This window comes from Mastigoproctus giganteus, chromosome 4 (assembly GCF_048544385.1).
Source record: "Mastigoproctus giganteus isolate SK-2022 chromosome 4, ASM4854438v1, whole genome shotgun sequence".
NCBI classification, from domain to species: domain Eukaryota; kingdom Metazoa; phylum Arthropoda; class Arachnida; order Uropygi; family Thelyphonidae; genus Mastigoproctus; species Mastigoproctus giganteus.
Genome location: NC_143578.1, coordinates 98,511,605 through 98,532,602, shown reverse-complemented (window position 1 = coordinate 98,532,602; position 20,998 = coordinate 98,511,605). Strand labels below are relative to the sequence as shown.

The window sequence follows — 20,998 nt, the reverse complement described above, 5'->3', positions numbered from 1 at the left end:
CACTACAATTGAAATCTTCGCCTCATTCACTACAATTAAAAGTACAATTAAAATTAAGATGATCAAAATTTAAATTCATAATGAAAATAAAAATTTGGAACTCGGGGAAAAATACTTAAAAGTTAAATTGCAAAAATAGAAAAAATACTAAACTGTTAAATAGAGATGGATGAAGTTGATTCACGTAGATGAGAGCAGAAAAACCACATTTTATTTATATAAAATAAATACAGACCACTTCGAAGCTTGACTGTTATGACATTTCTTCCATCTTTCGCTCCTTCCTGAAAGATGAAAAAAAGAGTTCCAACAGTTAAGTTTCGAAGTAGTGTAGTAACACAGGGGTTTGTTCCATCTGTCGAACCGGCGATTCCGGTTCTTTTGCAAATACCATCTTAATTTAGCGTCACCTGGAACAGCTACCTCAACCTTCTACAACAGTCCAACAAGCAATGCGGAGCCTGTACGAACAAAAACAATGAAAGAGAGAATAATGCCTCCTAACGATGGCTCTAACTCCATCTTGCGTTGTGCATTTTCAACGCTGCTGGTTTGCATAACCACACTAGAAAAATCCACCAGTGGTTGCCAACTTTGTAATAATAATAATAAAAATACAGCTGTTTTTGCATATTTTATTCAATAATAATAAAAGAGTACAATTTTTTATGAAAAAAAATGATGTCGATGCATAAGAGTGGCAGAAGGTGGAACCAGAGGTTGATAATAAATATTATAAATGAATGAGAAGTTAACTTGAATTGTGCGAGTTCCTGCATTGACTGGGTCCGCTGTACTTGCGTAACGTTTGCTACTCCATCTGCTCTCTTATTTTCCTTATATTGCTTTGTACCACGAGACATTGAAAAGCATTGTAGAGAAATCAAACTGCTGACAGCATAAGCAGATACTTATCACATCGGAACTTATCAAAGCATTGTCACGTTATCATGCATTTCCAAGTGCAGCAAATACCCCTTGATATTTCTTTCTTTGACCAAATTCAGATTTTATCAGATCAGCAGCACTGTCTAGCGTTAGATCATAGTTCATTCGCTTTATGCGCATGATCATCCGCGACTGAAAGTAGTTCGAGGAAGTGATAATTACGGGAGGGAAGCTGTCCACTTCGCCCCTCACTGCATAATAGGCTTAACTTCCTCATTCAGCCTTTGGCAACTGTTTAGAAGAGTAGTTTATAAGGACACATCCAGCTCAGTAAGTTTACTTTACTTTCTCCACTCTTTCGCGAAAAAACTGAATGATGCAACGAACGTAACTGTTTGTTCAAAATAGCAATTATGGCCGATCTTGCACGTGGTGAATTCTTCAGTAGTAGTATTTCTACTTTGAAAGATTATTGATACTGTCTGCATATATCAAACTTGAAAAGTGCAAAAAATTATATAATTGCCGTGATCAGTGAAAATAGTTAACGTTCTCTAAAAATAGGAAAGTTAGAAGGGAAAATAATATTATGTAGTTTTCTTATTAAGAAATTATCTACTTTTTTTTCTTTTTAATGTCATTAAAATAAGACGCTAGAGTAGTGCTATATCTAGTTTGATAAGGATCCCGGATGATACGTAAAAATACGTATCATCCGGGATCCTTATGAAACTTGTTTGTCTCGCATACAAACCCGGAAGATGACTTTCTTTATATCAATGTTCCCAGTTGGATTATGATCATCAGGGTGCGGTAATCATTCGTTTCATGTGGCGCATGAAACGTGAAGGTTTTGAAAGATTAACGGGAATTGGGCAAAGTTTCTCGGTTAGATATATTGTATACAAGGTGCTTCAAAGGTACTGGTATGTGCAGTGGCGTAACTAGGGTTGATGGCGCCCAGGGCAAATAAAAAAAAATGGCGACCCTTGGAAAATGCTAATTTTTAACCATAAAAATGGCGCCCTCCAAATTTTGTGCCAGGACACGTGCCTCACCATAGTTAGGCCACTAGGTATATTCAAAAACTGAGATTCTGAAGTCCAAAATAAAGGCAGAAAAAAAAAATAAATAAATAAAAAATCATATGAACATGTGTCCGATTCTGAACGGTTACGGAACTCTTTATTTTTTTTTTATTAATTAAAAATGGCTATGAGTGTTTAATAATAAATCCATAGCCTTTTTTAAATATCATGAGCATAATCGAGAGGTCAAAATCGATTTTAGTAAATCATTCGATTATATCAGTTATACTCATATGATTCATTCCATTATGGAAAATCATTAGATTATTATTATTATTTATTTTTTTTTCAATTATTGAAATCTCTTGATTACTAATCATTCGATTATGCCCATCACTAATTCAAAGCACTGCAAATAGTTCTGAATCGTACACCTGGTTATGTACTGTAAATAAATAAAATATACTCTTATTATTATAGTCCGGGACGACCACACGAGCAGAGGACTTCACAAGACAGGGAGAGAATACAAGAAACAGCAGCACTGTATTTAGCAGTCACGCGGGCTTGAACCACGGCTACTCAAAGGGCGTGTACTCTTGTGCGCCCTCGCGATGACCACTCGGCTACGGCGGACCTAATATTATTTTGACTCTAGAATACATCCCAGAATTTTTTGCATATCATAATTTTGAAACATCCTTTATAATGACCATTACTATTAAAGTTGAATTTTTGAATTTTCTCCTAGGTAACCAAGGAATCAGTAGGTATATCATATCTAATTGCGTACATTGTATGGTTGGTTGGTTGCAGCCCTCGCGGATAACTCAGTACGACCGCTGCTGTTCTATAACGTATGGAAGAAATTTAGTTTCGTTACGGCTGCTCGTGTTCTACCTGAGACAGAATAACTCAACTACTGATTAAAGTTCCTCTTTGAAATTTCTGGCATCATTGCGTAAAAATCGAGCCAACATCTCGTCTAACGGCAGGGAAGTCACGCATCCATTTCTCTACGCTGGAGGGTTACTTGAAAAGGTTCAATAGGTTGTTTCACGCGTCAACGACGAGATTTAAACCGAAACCTTTCCAAATAGTACCTAAATGGAGGGGAATGCACAATCTGAAGTTGCCATTATCGGTAACAAAAGCTATGAGCTCTAACTTATACCTTTTTTTGTAGTGGTGGCCAAATTTTCTTGCAGCCCAACGCTTAGAAGGTATTCAGATTCACCCCGGACAGTCTTAATATAATTAAAATAAAGAGCATTTACTGCTTTTTATTTTAATTACCTTATAATATTGTATTTACCGAGATCTTACAGTACCTTGCAGTCACGGCACTCTTATGCTGTTTTGAATGTAACGTACACCTCGTAACCAGTATTTATTTTTTTTTTGTAGTCAAAGCGTGTCCAATTCCTTCTTAAATTTTCCAAACTCTCCTCCCCGGCCACCATCGCTGACAACTTATTTCAACGTAAAAAAGTTGACCGTCGCAAAGTCCAGTCCACTGTTCTTTCCTTAAGATTTTATAGTTCTGTCCTCCGGTTCTTGCTTCATTCACCACAGAATATCCTTCATTTATTTTACTAATCTCGCCCTCCTCAGAGCAGCACTTCAATAAAATTTCCCCGCAGAGTGTAGTTCCTAAGCCCTACAGACCACATCTTCTGTTGGTTTAAACTTAATAACAAACATACAACATAAAAGAATGCGGAATATAATTTGAATTTCCCGAGGCCCAGGGTTGGATAATTAGAATTAACTTGTTAATTAGATTGTATGATTATTGTGAGGAAGAATTAATATCTTCCAGTTAATTATGATTATAGTTATGGCAGCTGCACTTTAAAGTATGTCCTTCGCGGTAGCGCAGTTGATAGAATCGCCGTTCTCCCTCCCAATACTCGATAGAAAAGACACGAGTTCGAATCCTTTCGATGAATTGGGAATTTTTATAGGCATTCTTCATAACGTGGCTGATTTAGTTCGTCTCAGACGAGGATAGCATGGTTTTTCACTCAGCACTCCATAGAACACACTCAATTTATATATCTCTATACATTAAAAAAAGTTTTCCTCTGTGATATTTATTCGAGTCAATGGGAGAAGAGGGCGGGGCAATTATGTCACTACAAATTCGCAGGTAAATAATTACATTGTTGTCTTCCATTGAAAGACAATTGCCTCCATAATGTTCACCAACTCGTGCACGTTCTTCATTCTGTAATACATGACCACGCACGGCGTCATTTGATGTTCCATTGTAACGTCAGCTGATAAAGGGACCCAATATGGATTGTATATTCGTAAATAGTTCAGTATTTTATAAATATTTGTATAGTTTATAAAAATATTTTAGTCCTGCTCTTTCGGATGCAACAATATTCCCCATGCATTATGGAAACCGAGGCAGAAGGCCTTTTCCTAAGTGACCTATGTAAAAGCAGGTAAATAATTACATAGTGATATTTATTCCACCTTGGGAATGCCGCGTGGTGGGGTAGCCAATTGGAGAAGAGGGATTCGGTCACGTGGTACAGGTGGGCGTGGCAATTACGTCACTACAAATGCACAGGTAAATAATTACATAGGTCATTTCCTGATTAGATATCGATCATAGTGTCTGGGTAAGGTGCCACCTGTGGTTTCCCACACCATCAGTACTCTTGTGATGAATACAGAACCTCTGTAAAAGCCAGAAAAGTGTGTTACATGTGCAGTTTAGTGTTGGCTTCTCTTGTTTGTGCTGGCTTCTTGGCCGCAGGGCCTAGTGCGACTCAATGTTGCCCACCAACAACACTGGGAGGTGAGCCAGGCTGTCCACAGTACTCTGGCTGCTCTCCATCAGGAGTCGCCTGAGCTTCCTGACAGGAAAAAAAAAATATAAAAATAAAAAAAAAAAAGTATGAGTGAGGGAGATAGCTGAATGATGGTAGTAAAAATGGGAGAAAGAACATCAGCGCGTTTCAACAGGTGTATCTTTTACGTAGAAAAGATTTGACTTACTCCGTCATACCTCTACATTTTACGTAGAAAAGTGTGCGCGGATGTTGGCGAGCAAAGGGAGCAGGGGGGGGTGAAGCCCCCCAGTATACATATTATATATATATATATAGGATCGGGAAGTTACGCTCCCGGTAATATCCGATGTATTATCGTTTTTCCTTCGCTGTTTACTTTTAACTATCTTATTCCTTTTTTCGTACCTCATGAACTATTAGAGTAATTCGAGGGGGATTGAGGTACTATTACTTTAATTAGTCTTCCCTCCGTTCTCCTCTCGTTAGTTATTTTAGCTTATTATGTTTAGCAGATCATTTTGTTCTCAGCTATGCTTATTTACTATATTGTTTCAGCTATCGGTCGGGCTAAATGTCACCCAGCCTGTATTCTGCAAAATTACAGTTAAGCTATTTCTATTAAAAAAAATAAAAATTGCTTTTATTTTAATTTATTACCTATCCTACGGGTCATTATGGACTTCATTTGGTCCTAGTTATACAGGCAGATGACAACAGAAACTGATAGCTCAGCCAGCCATGGGACTGGTATTTTGTAGGGGTTTAGCCCTCAACAAAGTCCCTTGCAAATTATCTTTTCCCATGGACGGCGTATTATGTATATTTTTATTGAATTTATAATTATGTTTAACCATTGTTGCCTAGGGTCCGGTTGGTTCATGGATTGCATCAATTTCAAACTACAGGACGGCCTCTACATTTTAACATTATTTAATTACTGCATATATTTAACGACAGAGGTAATGTTCTATCGCTGATGGCATTAATCCGATTGGTTAATATTATAATAAAAAATTCCCTGTTCTATACGTTCTATCTAGTAACTATATTCTTCACTGCAGTGAAGAATATAGTTACTAGATAAGACACAAAAATCTTCCTTGGTCTATAATCGGAGCCCTGAGTAGACCGGATCGCATTGGAATGCCGTTCCAGTTCGTCACATGCATAGGTAAAGTCATGCACATTCCATTTCATAAAATTTTCTATTTCGACCCGTATCTATAATTCGAAGAATATGAAGTAATATTTGCAGGACGAAGTTTAAGATGAGAGACCAGGAAAATAATAATTAATGAGTTGGACTAGACAGAGCTGAAAATATATCTATTTATTGACTCACTGAAGAAGTTAATTCATCTCTTACTAACTACTTTGTGCAGTAAAAAATCAGAGGCCAGTCAGATTACGACCGCCACAGAAATAATATGGTTGCGTTGTATCATTTATATCAATGAATCCAGAGCGCACAGGCCTCTTTAATCATGTTGTATCATTTGTTGTGGCCGCTATTTTTGGAATCACTTATAAGAGTGAAAATTCCGCCTTCATTCATTTTATTTCCTCCCCTCACGGCCTTTTACACTTCAATGAAGTCTTCTCTGGATGACTAATTATCAAACTCTGAACCCACATATTCGAAATCTTTGCTCATATATACAACTAAGAATTTTAATTTTTACAAAGAATACAATTATTAACAGTATTTAGCAATCACGTGAGTACGAACCACGGTCAACTGAAAGCTACACACTCCCGAGCTAACCACGGAACGCTTTAATATAGCTACAGATGATCATAAAGAAGAATAGAGCCCATGAAAATATCCGTAGGAAAAAAGGCATGCAGCAGAAATGAACATTATGTGACAGGAAATGGGGAGAGAGAGAGTTGGGAGGGAATAATAATTAACCTGACCTTTTCCTTTTTGTTTTGGATAGACAGTCATCAGACTCAAATACGGTAAGTCTGAAAAGGCAGTGAGTCAATTACATTTCGATTGAATTCTCAGTTACATTGAGAATTCTCAATATAATTGAGCTTGAAAGAAATGGGATATTTTCATGAATCATAAGTGAGATCATTGCTGTGCAAAACCAAGTTGCTAGTCCCGCTAAATCTGGACTTTAATAAAAGGATAGGCTCATCCCCTTCTCACAGACAGAAAAAACAATTTTTGCTTTTCTAGAAGGAAAGTTTCCTCCTTTTTTTGATATAATTTGCATAGCTGCCAATTCTCCGTCTTTACGATGAAAGAATCCGTCTTTTTGACTCGACCTGATCCCCTTCTCGGTGTCACCCGCGCACTCCACAGTTAGTACCATAGAGTTTCTTTCGTATTTTTGCAAAAATACTGCTTCATTCTTTTCCCAAAAAATAAAATAATCGAAATCGGAATTTTTTAAAAATTCAGTGAATTTTTTTCTTAAATTTCTTTAAAGAATACGGTCGCGATAAATACCCGAGAAGAGTTTTCACGTAACTTGAATTAGCATTAAAAAAAATAAATAAAATAAAAGGAAGTTTTATTCTGCCCGTTTTCATTTCTGCTATAACGCATTGTGTGTGGGGGGGGGAGGAGAATGGATGAAAGTTTATATTATTTTCTTATTATTATTTACTTAAAAATTTGAAATTCGCTGAACACCCTATTGACGTGTTTATCACCCCCACATACGCAAATCTGACTACAATTTTCAGAAAATTCCAATTTCTAGGGTGTATAAAGCGGTTGTTAGCAGAACATTAAAGTTTTTTTTTTTTTGTTTACAACACTCTTTTAATGAGCATACAACATTTACATAAAAGAAACAAATAATTACATACAAACATCGCAATTCCCATATACATATGTAAACCATACTACAATACACTACACTCTCTCTCTCCTCAATTATTCTCGATATACGAATTATTAACATCAGTTTGTATCGTACATAAAATTGACTCCACAATGATTACTCAATCATTCTCTTACTTTACCAATTTGTTTTTCTTACATCAATAATGTTTACTTCAGCTCTTATTACTCCTTTAGAATATTTGTTCTAGCCTCTTACACATAAAACGTATTACATGTGGTATCCTCTAATCTCAATAACATTCCTTATAAGTCACCCATTCTGCCTTAATTAATTAATATCTCAGACACCCTAGTTATGACCTTAGTCATCCCTCTTTACTCATGGGGTTTTTCTATTAATAAAACTTCTCTCTCTCTCTCTCTCTCTCTCTCTCTCTCTCTCTCTCTCTCTCTCTCTCTCTCTCTCTCTCTCTCTCTTTGCACCTCATCTGATATGTTACCTTGTTTGGCACTTGGCCTAATTTAATGACATCGGTTATTAAATTAGCCTGTTAACCTGTCCTTACAGTACTACTCTTATAAATATAATTTCTTTGCTAATTCCTTTATATTATTACTTTGATTTTACTACTCCTGAACCACCCTTACATTCATAATCAATTAACAACAGGAATATTCCTTTCTTTTACAAGAACTATCTATCACTCAACTGCTTACAGAGCTAGGTTATGAGTCCTTGAGTTCAGGATTCAATAAAGAAACAGGGAACAGACTTACATTCCGACATCTCCGCTACTTCCAATTTCCTTGAGTTCAGGCTTCCTACGTGGCTGACAAGCTTACCCCAGTTCTGGGCTCTCCGGTTTTCCTTCGAGGTTGACAGACATGCGTTCACTGCTGGGGGCACTCCGGTTTTCTTTCGAGGCTGACAGGCTTGGGCACTCTTGACATGACACGCCTTTTTGTGTAGGCGATATATTCACAGGTGTACATACCTGGCTCATTCTCTTTACAAGGGACCTACATTACCAACCTCGTCTAACTCTATTTCAGCCCGCAACTCACGACCTTCATCCCTTAGACCACACCACACAGAAGTCAGACACCGAATGCACTTCTCTCTCAATTTTTCTCTCCCCGAACTTCACACTTCCCTTCAAGTTTGGCACGCCTCCCCAAGGACTCCAACCGATCTTTTTCTGTTTAAATTTCCGTTCCTTCCTATTTGCTAACACAATTCTCCCAAGCTGTCTCCCTAGCGCGCAAACCAACCCCTTTCTCGAACTTTATTTTTTTCTCACAGGCAGCATGACCCTTTCATGTCCACCGACAACCTCCAAAAACACTCGTTTCACACCTTTCTCTCTAAATCTATCGGAACACCCACGTATCAGTCAGCCTGACGCCGTTTTATTTTGACTCGAACACTGGACGTCCACTCATTTCCCGTTTTGGTTCTAACGGTGTCATAGATCAAAGGAGGCGCTTTGTATAATCCCGTTTCACGTCCTATTGTTCTTCCTTAAACTATCCATTACTAAATCTAGCGTTCTTTAAACTTTAACATTACTTCTAGCAAAACATATTTTTATTTGTAAGATTTTACATTTGACAGCATGCGTTACTTCCCAGGGATGACACTCTCCTCAATTCAAAAAGAAACAATATCGCTAATAAAAGAAATGCTCAGTTTTGGAAATCATTAGCACCTCATTCTGAAGGTGTTATAAACAAAACTCTGACTCAGCATTTCTGAAGATGTACAAAGCCCGCAACAGTATCTTTCTTGAAGCAATCATGAACAGTTGATGTCCAGCAGACAATCCAAACAAATATCCACCCACAAAAAAAGTTAGATGAGCTAATATTTAAAAGCGCACTGTATTTTACCTCGTAATATAACGTGCGTATTTTGTCATTGAAATTTAATTTCTTTGGTCAAGGTCTCCTGTTTTTCTCCTGCTTACAAATATCTTATCTGCAGCTTTTCGAAAGTTAAAATTTGGCAGCAATATAATTTTCTAAATTATAATCTGAACATCTGCATACCTACGCAAGCCTTCTCTTCTATCCGATTCAGAAGTTTCTAGTGACCTTGTGCCCGCTATTCAGGAACAAATCACAAAAAAATATTTCGTAAAAGTGAGGGGGGGATGGAACCGCTTAACCGTCCGCTTGATAACTTAAAAGGAAGAACTTCTAACTTTTGAAACGTCAAAAACAACACATGTATCACATCACGCCATTATTTTTGAAGTTTCCGGATATGACAGCGAAGTAAAAAACTGCAACTCACAGTTGGAATCACATATATAATTCCTGTTTTCTCTCGGTTAGCAGTTTGAGTAATAGTATGGAGTCTTTCTTCATCTTATAAAGATAAAAATATAAATTGCATTCAAAACGTACAGCAACGGTTATCCAAAAGGGGGTTGCAGCAATTCTTGGTTTTTCATTTCCAAGAACATAAAGACAGAGCAAGGCAATCACTGCTGATTCCAACAGGCAAGTCGTAACTTTTATAGAAGGTCATTTTTAATGCATTTGTTATCCTTGTTACAGCAAAAAGTAAGATCATTAGGATGAATTATAATCAAATATTCATATTATTTAAGTAATGCAAAAATGTATTTATAACAAAGCGTCATTTCCTGTTCCTTTTCATCTTTTTGTTAAAACTCTTGTCCTCTATTAACCATTTAGAGGCATGTTGCAAATTTTATGTAACATTTCTCTTTTAATGTTATGATCATATAGAGATGAATACGTACATTTCGTAAACTTACTTACCGCAGAACGGGTAGGTTTGAACGATTAAAATGGGCAGGAAAGGGGAAAGAATTCACAATGGACATTGGAAAAGAAAGATATGTTTCGCAAATACACAAGCCATTTAAACTGGGTAGTTTATGGATATGCAAATCGTACGCAATCTGGATATACAAATTAGTGAATGATGTAGAAAGTTAGCATGAAACAGCATAGAATACGAGATGCAAGGTCTTACGCTTGGAGAAACAGCAACCCCCAAAATAAATTAAACACTTGATGAAGTTGAAATAAAGCCAGTAGTGAATGATGTAGAAAGTTAGCATGAAACAGCATAGAATACGAGATGTAAGGTCTTACGCTTGGAGAAACAGCAACCCCCAAAATAAGTTAAACACTTGATGAAGTTGAAATAAAGCCAGTAGTGGAAGAAAGGGACTTGGGTGTTACGATACGGTCAGACATGAAATTCTCTGAGCATTGTAAACAGGTTGCAAGGAAGACCCATGGTGTCCTATCGATCATTTATCGAACAATTGCTAGTAGAGATAAGGACGTCATAATCCCATTATATAAGGCTATTATTAGACCACACTTTGAATACTCTGTTCAAGTGTGGAGTAAAAAAAAGTAAAGTGCAGCCATTATCAACCCACTGCAGGGTGGAAGCCTCCTCAACAATTCATGCTGAGGGAAATGGACCATAATCTGCCACGCTGGTCCAGTGCGGGTTGGCAGATCGACCGTATTCAGCAGTCAGGGGCTTGAACCCCGGTCTACTCAAAGAGCGTGTGCTACTGCACTCCCGCTCCTGCCCACTCGGCTACGGAGGCCAAGTGTGGAGACTGCACCTAAAAAAAGACATCGAGCTTATTGAAAGGGTGCAAGTAAGCCTTAGGCTTCCTTGCACCAAATGGCCATTACTAATACTAAATATTGCAACATGGCAGAGTGCTCCTAAGAGCTGCTGATACACCTTACCAGTGAAACGTTGGTCCATACGCAGCAAGGGTCCTAGTCCTTGCCAGAAAAACATGTCCCCTATTAAGCAACCATCGCCACCTACCTGGATAGTTGGCACCATGCACGATGGTTCCATGGACTCCTGTTGCTTGTGCGACACATGAAAGCGTCCATCGGCGTGTTGCACCAGGTATCCAGTGTCCAACCAGCTTGTTGACACTAGAGCATTTTTCGTTGATGATGATCAGCAGTGTGGAGAGGGTGTCTCTTGGGTCGTCTGTTGTGGAACCTCATACTTTTAGTGGGCGGCACATCATCTTTTGGTGCATTGTCCTTACATTCCCCATATTGCATTGCGATGTCAACTGATACACTGTGGTCTGCCGTTGAGCCCGTACAATGCGCTGCGCCCTTCGCTTACTACGAACGTCCACCTTGCGTAAAACTTTACAGTTCTGTTGGCAGGAGGTGGTTTGACCTTCGGCACCATTCGTTATGCATTTTAACCACAGCGGACCGTGAGAAACGGACAAGACGTGCCGTTTCCGACATGCAAGCACTAGATCCCACAATCAGGCCCTTTTGAAACTCCTTGATATCTTTATTACGTCCCATAATTGCTATTTTATCACTTTGATTTGAGCGATCAGATGCAAATTGCCACTGCTATGATTGTACGAAGCTGTTCGGCTTTTTATACTGTGAGCTATGCGGCATAGTCCATTATGAATGGGGTGGTCATAATTCAGTGGTCACTAATTGTGTGATGTTTAGAATTTTTATAATGTTTAGAATTTTATTTAATGACAACAAGCGATGATGAATAAATCTGTTTATACACTGCACATAACAGCGGATAATAAAAAGGGACATGTTGGTATTCATCACATTTTTTTTTCTTTTTTAACTTTTGAAAACGAAAGAATTATAAAAGCTTGTTAATTATAATTCTTCCTTTATTCGCTATACTAGTAATAAATAAATCATGGAAGTTTTTAGAATAACAATAAGAAATTAATTTGTTTCTGTAGATGTTTTCATTAATTAAAAACATCTAACATCGTGCTTCCTTCCCCCTTTTACTAGGTAATTCAAATATTTATTCTGTTATCTGAACGAAAGCTTTCTTCATGCTTTAGGCGCATAAGTGACACTTCGCTTACCTATGTAAGTAGCTAAATACGAGACCTACAAAGACAGATTTATTTTTGTTCAAATTAAAAAAAATAATAATTCAGTGGTTCAAATATGACACGAATCACAGCAGAGATCATTAATGCTCAATGACACATATCGGTTCAGGTCGTCACTAGGACCTGCACGATTACTCCAATCAAATCGTTGAAAATGTGATGAATGGCTGAAAAGAGAAGCAGTTGCAACAGTCTATGAACGGAATACCAGTTCGACTAAGACTTAGGAGATTATGAGGGATGAAGGGTAATTAACGTTTTCATAAATATTGCTCTTTTTTATTATTATTTCAGAAAAGAGAATGGAAAGGTCTTTTGGCGAAGAACTTTTATTTACAGAAAAGAAAACAGAAGTGTAAGCTTGATAATTAAATGAAGTTCAGTACTTTCTTTATCGATACCCCACTCCCCAGGCGATTATTTTTTTATTTTTTATTATTTAATACATTTTAATTTATTATTATTATTATTATTTTATTTATTATTTTTATTATTAATATTATTTTTTTTTCATTATTATTTTATTTATTATTTTTTATTTTCATTTTTTTTTAATTGGTCTCCATTCAGGAAGCTCAGGCGACCCTGACGGAGACCTGCCAGAGAATAATGGGCAGCTGGCTACCTCCTAGTGGTGTGTGCGGGCAACGTGGGGTCCCATCAGGGATCCTGCGGCCAAATGCCAGGACACACAACAGAACCCAACACAACACTACACATTCAACACACTACACTTTTTCTGGCATTTACAGTGTCCTGTATTCCTTCACAGTGTACATATGGCGCAGATGTGGGAAACCACAGGTGGCGCCCGACCCTAACACTATGCACTCCCCGGGCGGGCGGGAGGGGGATTCTGGGCTCCTCGCTGCCCCTCTCTTCCCTCTGGTGGGGTATGGGCCTGCCCCACTGATTTGGGGGTCATCTTCTCTATGGACCCCTTATTTCTGTCTTTTCCCCCCAGCCTTTAGTCTCCCCCAGCCCTCTCTTTCTCTTTTAATTATAATTACTAGTGTCTGAACCATAGTTAAATTGCTTGAGCCCTACACCCAAAAACTTAATAACATTTATTTGCATAAATAGTACTTCTTTTTGGCTGACCCATAACTATAATGGGTTTTTTTTTATTTTTTTTTTATTTATTTTATTTTTATTTTTTTTTATTTATAATTATTATTTATTTTTTTTTAAGGTCCTAGCCACTGAAATCTCAGGAAATTGGACCTGCCAGAGTAAATAACTCTAATACTGGTGTACCTGGTCTGCCTCCACTAGGCAGAGTGTGGACAACGTTGGGTCCCATTAGGGGCCCAGCGGCTAAATGACCAGAGGAACAACGGTACACTACACATGTACAAAATCCTTACACTTTTAAACCTCTGGCATTGACAGTGTTCTGTTTCACACCCACAATGTATAGCACACAGAGATGGGGGGAACCCCTGGTGCCGTTTGACACCAAACACACTCCACTCTACACTCTCTCTTTAATGTTCAGAATCATGTTACTGACAATATTGAAGGTATGTAAAACAGTGTCAAATGCTCTGCAAGTAATTGCAGGAGCTCTTTCGTTGAATTTGGTGGTGTTATACAGCGCTTTCAGTTATGTTTTGCTTAAAGGAAAGCGGATATCTTTTATAGGCATTACAAATGACCTGAATGTTGGAATTAAACAGGAGAAAAAATTATTACTCAGAAATTGAATGAAGTTTGGCAAATTAGATGAGACTGCAGTCTGACTGGGAGAACAACTTATCTATTTATTCCGAATGTGGGTTTTAATTGCAATAATAAATAAAATAAATGGGTCTATCTTTCTATGGAGGCCTCGTACTTGATTACTGGGCATGGGTCTCTAAGAAGTAAGCTGTTCCAGTTTGGCCTAGAGGATCATCCATTTTGTGTTTGCGGTAGGTGTGAAACTTGGGATCTTATTTTATATGATTGCCCGTTATATGATGAATTCCAGTGGGGGGGGGGGTACTGATAAATCTGCAGTTGGAAGACAGTAGGGGCTCTGAGTATGTTTGGCTGTCCTCTGAGGAATATTTCATTGTTTTTCAAGAATATTGTAGAAGGGTCTTTAGTAAGAGGAGTTGATGCTACTGATGCTATATAATTTAACTGTATATATATTTTTTATTTTGGAGGGGGGGGAGATTTTATTTTATTTATATATTTTTTTTTTGTTTATTTTTTTTTATTTCTTATATACTATATATATATATATATTTTTTTTTTTTTTAATGTAAACCCCAAACACGAGAGGTATTAGAACCTATAGTACTTAGTACCGTGCTCGGTTCGGAGGTTGAGAAGACGAAAGAAGATATTTGTTGACATTGGACTTGAACTTCTGTAGATTGTAATTTTCAGGAAATACGTATGAAGGAAGGGTGTTCCAGAAAACGGCAGTTGAATGAATAAATGAGGAAGATGAAAAGTTGGTTCTGTGGGTTTGAAGCTGGACAGTAAATGGATGTTGGCTGGTGGCGGCACGTGTTCGGACTGTTTTGAAAGAGAGAGAGCGGGAATTATAGAAGCCAATTTAGAAGAACAGTGTCCATGGAAGTATCTGTAGAAGAGGCATGCAGCAGAAACAGTACGTCTATGAGAAAGCGAGTGGAGAGACTCTGTTAGAGATGAATCATTAATTAACCTAACTGCTCTCTTCTGAATGGAATCAAGAAGCCTCAGAGAGGTTTTGGGGGCACCACCCCAGATGTGGGAACAATATTCCATAGCAGGGCGGATTTGCGATTTATACAGAGTGAGCAGCTGTTTGGAAGAAAAGTAACGCCGAGAGCGAAAGAGAAAACCAAATTTTTTAGATGCAGAGGAAGCAATATTTGTAATGTGCTTGTGCCAAGAGAGATTAGAAGTCAGGGTAATCCCCAAAAGAGATATATCATTTTGCCTAGAAATCGGAGTGCCACCAAAGATAAGCATAGGAGCATATCGACAACTACTCCGCTCCACTTATATATCGCATCCTCAGTTGAATAGTCTTGTTTAAACGCATATTGATTTACTGAGGATATCTGTTTGATTTCATATATATATTCATTAATCGGTTTTCACATAACCGTTCATATACCTTTCCTAAGACTGGGAGCAGAACAGTTGGCCGATACGCTCTAGTTTCATTTAACATTCGATCTAAACTTTTAATAATCAATTTAATTTGAGCTTCTTTCCAGCACGATGGGAAGGCACCCTCCTCCATACATTTATTATACAATTCTACATACAGTTCAGGTTTTAACTGAAAATACTTTTTCATAACAATAACTTCCACTTTGTCATGACCCGGCGACTTACCCTCCTTCGCACGGTCCATGGCCATGGTAATTTTTTCCTCCAGCTCTTCTGAATAATACTGGGCATTCTCCAATATCATCTACATCTGATGTTCTGTACATGGATCTATTCCAACTGGAAAGAGATCATCCAAGATTTTACTCACAGACTCAGTCCAAGTAAGCGTCTGGCTAATACCAGCACCAATAGTGCAAGTTATATCTGTTAAATTATGCTTGTTAGTTATAATTTTAAAAAAAGGGGTTCCATGGATCTCGAGAACCCTGTTCCTCCACAAACTTCTTCCACGTGTTAATCTTAGTGCTATTGACTGCTCTAACATACAGACGCCTCTTTTCTTTATACAACTTTTTATACACAGATATCAGATCTAAATTTCCATACCTTCTCTGACGCTGAAACTTTCTCCTTAATTCAAAAGTTTATTTTCTTAACTCTGTAAGTTCTGAAGTTCACCAGAAAACTGGCTTGTTTACTAAACACTTTTTCTTCATACTTTTATCGCAAGATTTTATAATTATTGTAGTCAATTCACTAGCAAACTGTTCCGCTGTCAAACTTTCCCAGTTTACACTATTAACAGCATTTAAATACACAGTTCCAAACTTTATCCAATCTGCACTTTTAGTTAAATCTCTGTTAGTATCATATATTACTATAATTTCATCTTTGGGCACTATACTGAAGGAGATACTGTTGTGGTCACTTGTTGTATAATTCTCAATCACTCTCCAATTCTTAATCTTATTCCTGATCGCCTGAGTTGCAATTGTAACATCTATGTGGGACTGACCATGTACCACCGAATAAATAGGAGCATGATCTGCAGTATTCATTACCTCAATTCCAGAAGCAAGTTGCAACTGTAAGTCGTTGCAGCTGTAAGTCGTACAGGGTATTCAAAGTATTCTTGTATGTAAAGGTGGTAACCAGGGTTTCCCCTATACGCCGCCGAGTCATCTGACGGCAAAGTGCCAAGGCTGGCATTTAAAAAAAAAAAAAAAATCTAATGAAATGTTTGTATCTTTATGTGTGTATTTTGTTGTATGTTGTAAGCCGGCACCTGGCATTTAGCAGTCAGGAGAACAAAGACTCCCCGACTCCCATCCCAAGCCACGAGGAGGCTGCCAGGTTCTACTATCAAGAGACACGTACCGAGGTTGTCACAAGGAGAACCACAAAATAATTTAGAAAGGAAGAAGGGAAAGGGGGAGAGAGGATAAAGAAGCAGAAGAGAAGAGGAATACAGATTTCCTCTAGAAATATAAGCAGAAGAATATAAAAGAGAAAAGTAAGAAGACTACAAGGAACATGTAATTAAAAACTAATTATCAACAGCTATGCATATATACATACAATCAATTTTACCCAATAATCATAATAAACCCAGTCATAATATCAACCATTAGGGCAGATAACTTAAAATCATATTTAAAACTCCAAAAATAACAAGGCAAGAATCATATAAATAAGCAATCGAAAAACTACCAATCAATAAGATTACAAAACTTTGAAAAACTTACAACTAAAACAGCAAATCAATCAGCAAAACCCCCAACAACACGATTAATGCAAGATAACAACACATAACAAGGTAATTAATCTAATACCACTTCCAAAACCCAAGACACAATCAGAGAGCAAGTCCAAATAGACAACTTAAAATTTAACTTAACAATAATCAAGCAGTATTTTATATTTTAACAAGTGATAGTCTGAATCCAAACCCGACAACAGAAAACTGGGATCAGAGTCAAGCCACAACTGAACTTTAATGTCAAGGACTGTGTGAGATTTCACGTTGTCGTGGAGCAATCCTATACCACGCTTTAATCTTCCCAGCTTCACTGTGAAAAAATAAAAGCCCATAAAAAATTCCTTGTGTCACTGATGGGATTCGAATTCAGGCCTTTCCACTGGCGTGGGAGGACGGTGACTGTATCCACTGTGCTATGTGCTACTGGCGAGAGCTGCAGCACCATGGGACGACCACAAGTTAACCCAAAGGTTTTTTGATGTCCTAGGCAAGGTTCGGACTTATTTTATTTATTTGTAAAAGGCGAACATTACCCACCAGAATTGCTTTTAAAATACTCTTTTACACCTAATGTGAATACTACTTTCGAGTCTCTTTATGCTTTAGTCAGATATACAATGTAACCACACTAATTAAGAAACTGGATTTAAAATTCAACAGAAAACCCAGACTTCGGAGAGGCATCGGGTAATCGACAAAGCTGGCTGGCACCGGCAACCAGACTCAGTGCTCGTTCGGATCAATCAAAACTTAATATTAAAATCGCAAGCCCTGTTTTGGTGGAAAGGGAAGGAACTGGGATGCTTCCATTACTGGCTGGCTCAATCTTTTTAACTTCTAGTTATGTTGGTGGCACCAGGATTCATCCACTGTGACGATTCGATGCAGGGAATAAATAAATTAATTAAATTTTCTGTTTGTATTCCGGGTCAACCATATAAGGTCAGAGAAGTTCACAAGAATGTTATACCGTATTTAATAACCACGCGAACTTGAACCACGGTCACTCAAAATGCATGCACCTTTTGTACCTTCGCGCTTGACCACTCGGAGGCCTGTTTATCCTCCTCCTTGTGATAAATGTACCACATATTCCATATACAAAGAATACCATCGCCGCAGGCTGGCCACATTTGGATGTGTCTACGTTGTTCAGAGCAGGAAACTACAGCAACTATTCTTGCCTCAAATTAGGTGTCCGATGGCCATATTTATACGCAATCCTAAAGGGCGCATTAAGTTCAGGTAACTTATACTTAATTTATGTTGGTGAGTACCTAATTGAATATCCAACTATTCGTTTCATGCATATCCCAACTTTTTCGAATAATCTAAAATGTCTGTTTCATCCTTAATATAAATTATTTTAAAGAAGGAAGTTTGCATATACTGACCTTACTAATTGCTGATCTCTCTCTTATAGGCTTCTTCCTGCTCTTGTAATGGCCAAAGTAACCAAAAAACCAAATTACAAAGATGTGGATGGCTTTCGCCTTCCAGGAACGTTTAAAAGCGATGCATATAGATCTGCATTGAAGTATAAACCAAGAGACGACGACATCTTCATTTCCACCTTTCCTAAATGCGGAACAACTTGGGCCCAACAAATCATGGCTTTGATTTTTAACAAAGGTGCGCCGTTCACTGAAATGCATCAATTCTTTGGAGGATCTCCTTTTCTGGAGTTGACGGGAGCCGAAGCTGCTGAAAAAATGCCGAGACCAGGAGTGATCAAAATTCACCTGCCATTCCATCTTACACCTTACAATCCAGAAGCGAAATATATTTACATTGCCAGAAATCCAAAAGATTGCTGCGTGTCTTTCTTCCATCATACAAAATCTTTGCCTTTCTATGATTACGGCGATGGAAAATTTGACGATTATTTTGAACTTTTTATCAATGGCGAGACAGATTTCGGAGATTTTTTTGATCACATACTCTCCTGGTACGAACACAGAGGCGATCCAAATATACTGTTCACTACCTACGAAGAGATGAAAGAAGACTCCAGAGGTGCAGTCATGAAATTTGCTAAATTTGCGGGCCCGCAATATTCGGATCTTTTAGAGAAGGATCCTGAACTCATAGAAAAAGTTCTATATTACAGCGATCTGAAGCAAATGAAAGCAACCACAGGTCAGTTTTACAAGGACCTGGTGACTTCTCCTAAAGAGGTTATTCTTAAGAATGAAAAGCTTCCAGAGGCAGTCAAAATAGCTGTAACAACCCTACCTGTAACACCAGAGTCAAAGAAAATGAACTTCATCCGGAAAGGGATCGTGGGGGACTGGAAAAATCACTTTTCTCAGGAACAGAGCCAACGACTTGATGAAAGATGCAAGGAAAAGCTAGGCGGAACAGAACTGTATAAGTTATGGGAGAAATATATGGAATAGTTAAGAAAGTTTTCGCAGCACTTTTTGCAACAATTTAAAACATAAATGTATTCCTTAAAAAAAGAAAGTTTGCAGCCACAAAGTAATAAACTATTATCAACGTACTATTTGAATCATCTTGACTCTCAATTTTTGAATGGTTAAGTAATTCTCTAGCTTTTAATTTTTTTAGAAGCCAACATATTAATGAAGATACACTGTCTAACATTTTTAACTTTGCATACATGCAGGGACGGACCAAGGTATTTCAGCACCCAGGGCAGAATGCACGAGCTGATCTTATAAAAATAATAATATTAATAGCCTCATTGTTCTTCTGTTTTTGGCACCCCTTAAACATGGCGCCCTAAGCAAGGGCCCTGCTAGCCCATACCTTAATCCGGAACTGCATACATGGATTGGTTTCTTGATGAGTACTGCAAGATTTTTGCATATACTAAGTATTACCAAATAGGAATAGCATTCGATAACAGTTAAAAATATTTTACAAATATTTACCGTATAAATCTCTTCTTCAGCAAGCAAGAAGGATTTCCTCTCATAAAAATGTTGTTGACCGACGAGTTTGGTGACTGGTGAGTAGTGTTTTGTCACTGGAAAACTTCGTATGAAACGGGCATAAAAACATTAAGAACTTACTTAAGAACAGTGGCAGCGTAACGAATCAGGAGAACGAACGATATGAAGACTGATATTTACGAAGTAAAATATACACTTGTTTTGCTTTGCTTGGAATCCTCCCCTTTTACAGAGTTACTCATTTATCTAATACATTAGTCAAAGGTGTGTAACGTGATACTTATGGCAACGGACCCCATGATATTATCTAATACGGAGTGCGAGACACTGCTAGACAAAATTAACACAACACAATGTTTTTCATGAATATTTTATTGTGAACGTGTCGACAAAAGCGAATCTTTCATACAATAGGCATCTTGGTATGCAAATTCCAAATATCCAATAGAAAGCGATCTACCACCTTACAAAGCCGCACATTATACAAATTATTCATGCCTATAAAAACACGGGTTGCGACCTTCATTTCTGTTTTTTGTTTGACAGTGGGATAGCCACATCTCTAGAACTCTGGATGGCAAGTCATCGTCGTCTAGATCAGTGGTTCCCAAACTGTGATCCGCCGATCCCAAGCGATCTGCGAACATTACCAGAGGATCCCTGGATAATTTCTGTAATGGCTACTTTGAATTTTTTACTTATTTTTTTAAACAAAATCTAAATATCTTTACAGACTGGATGTTGCGCCCTACATGACAATTCAGT

The 20,998-nt window shown here is 37.8% G+C and overlaps 1 protein-coding gene across 2 annotated transcripts; it reads left to right on the top strand.

Moving 5' to 3' along the window:
- Positions 1-1,095: 1,095 nt before the first annotated feature.
- Positions 1,096-19,737, top strand: LOC150086942 (sulfotransferase ssu-1-like). Of its 2 annotated transcripts, none has more exons than XM_090371701.1 (2): positions 1,096-1,218; positions 18,739-19,737. In XM_090371701.1, exon 2 carries the CDS (start codon positions 18,758-18,760, stop codon positions 19,712-19,714), a length of 957 nt encoding a protein of 318 aa, XP_090227827.1. In that variant the 5' UTR covers positions 1,096-1,218; positions 18,739-18,757; the 3' UTR covers positions 19,715-19,737. The 2 variants fall into 2 exon arrangements, with proteins under 2 accessions (XP_090227827.1, XP_090227828.1); XM_090371702.1 differs by lacking the exon at positions 1,096-1,218 and adding an exon at positions 9,931-10,034.
- Positions 19,738-20,998: the final 1,261 nt, after the last annotated feature.

Coding starts and splice junctions, on each gene's coding strand:
- LOC150086942 (XM_090371701.1), top strand. CDS start 18,758: ATGGCCAAAGTAACCAAAAAACCAAATTACAAAGATGTGGATGGCTTT.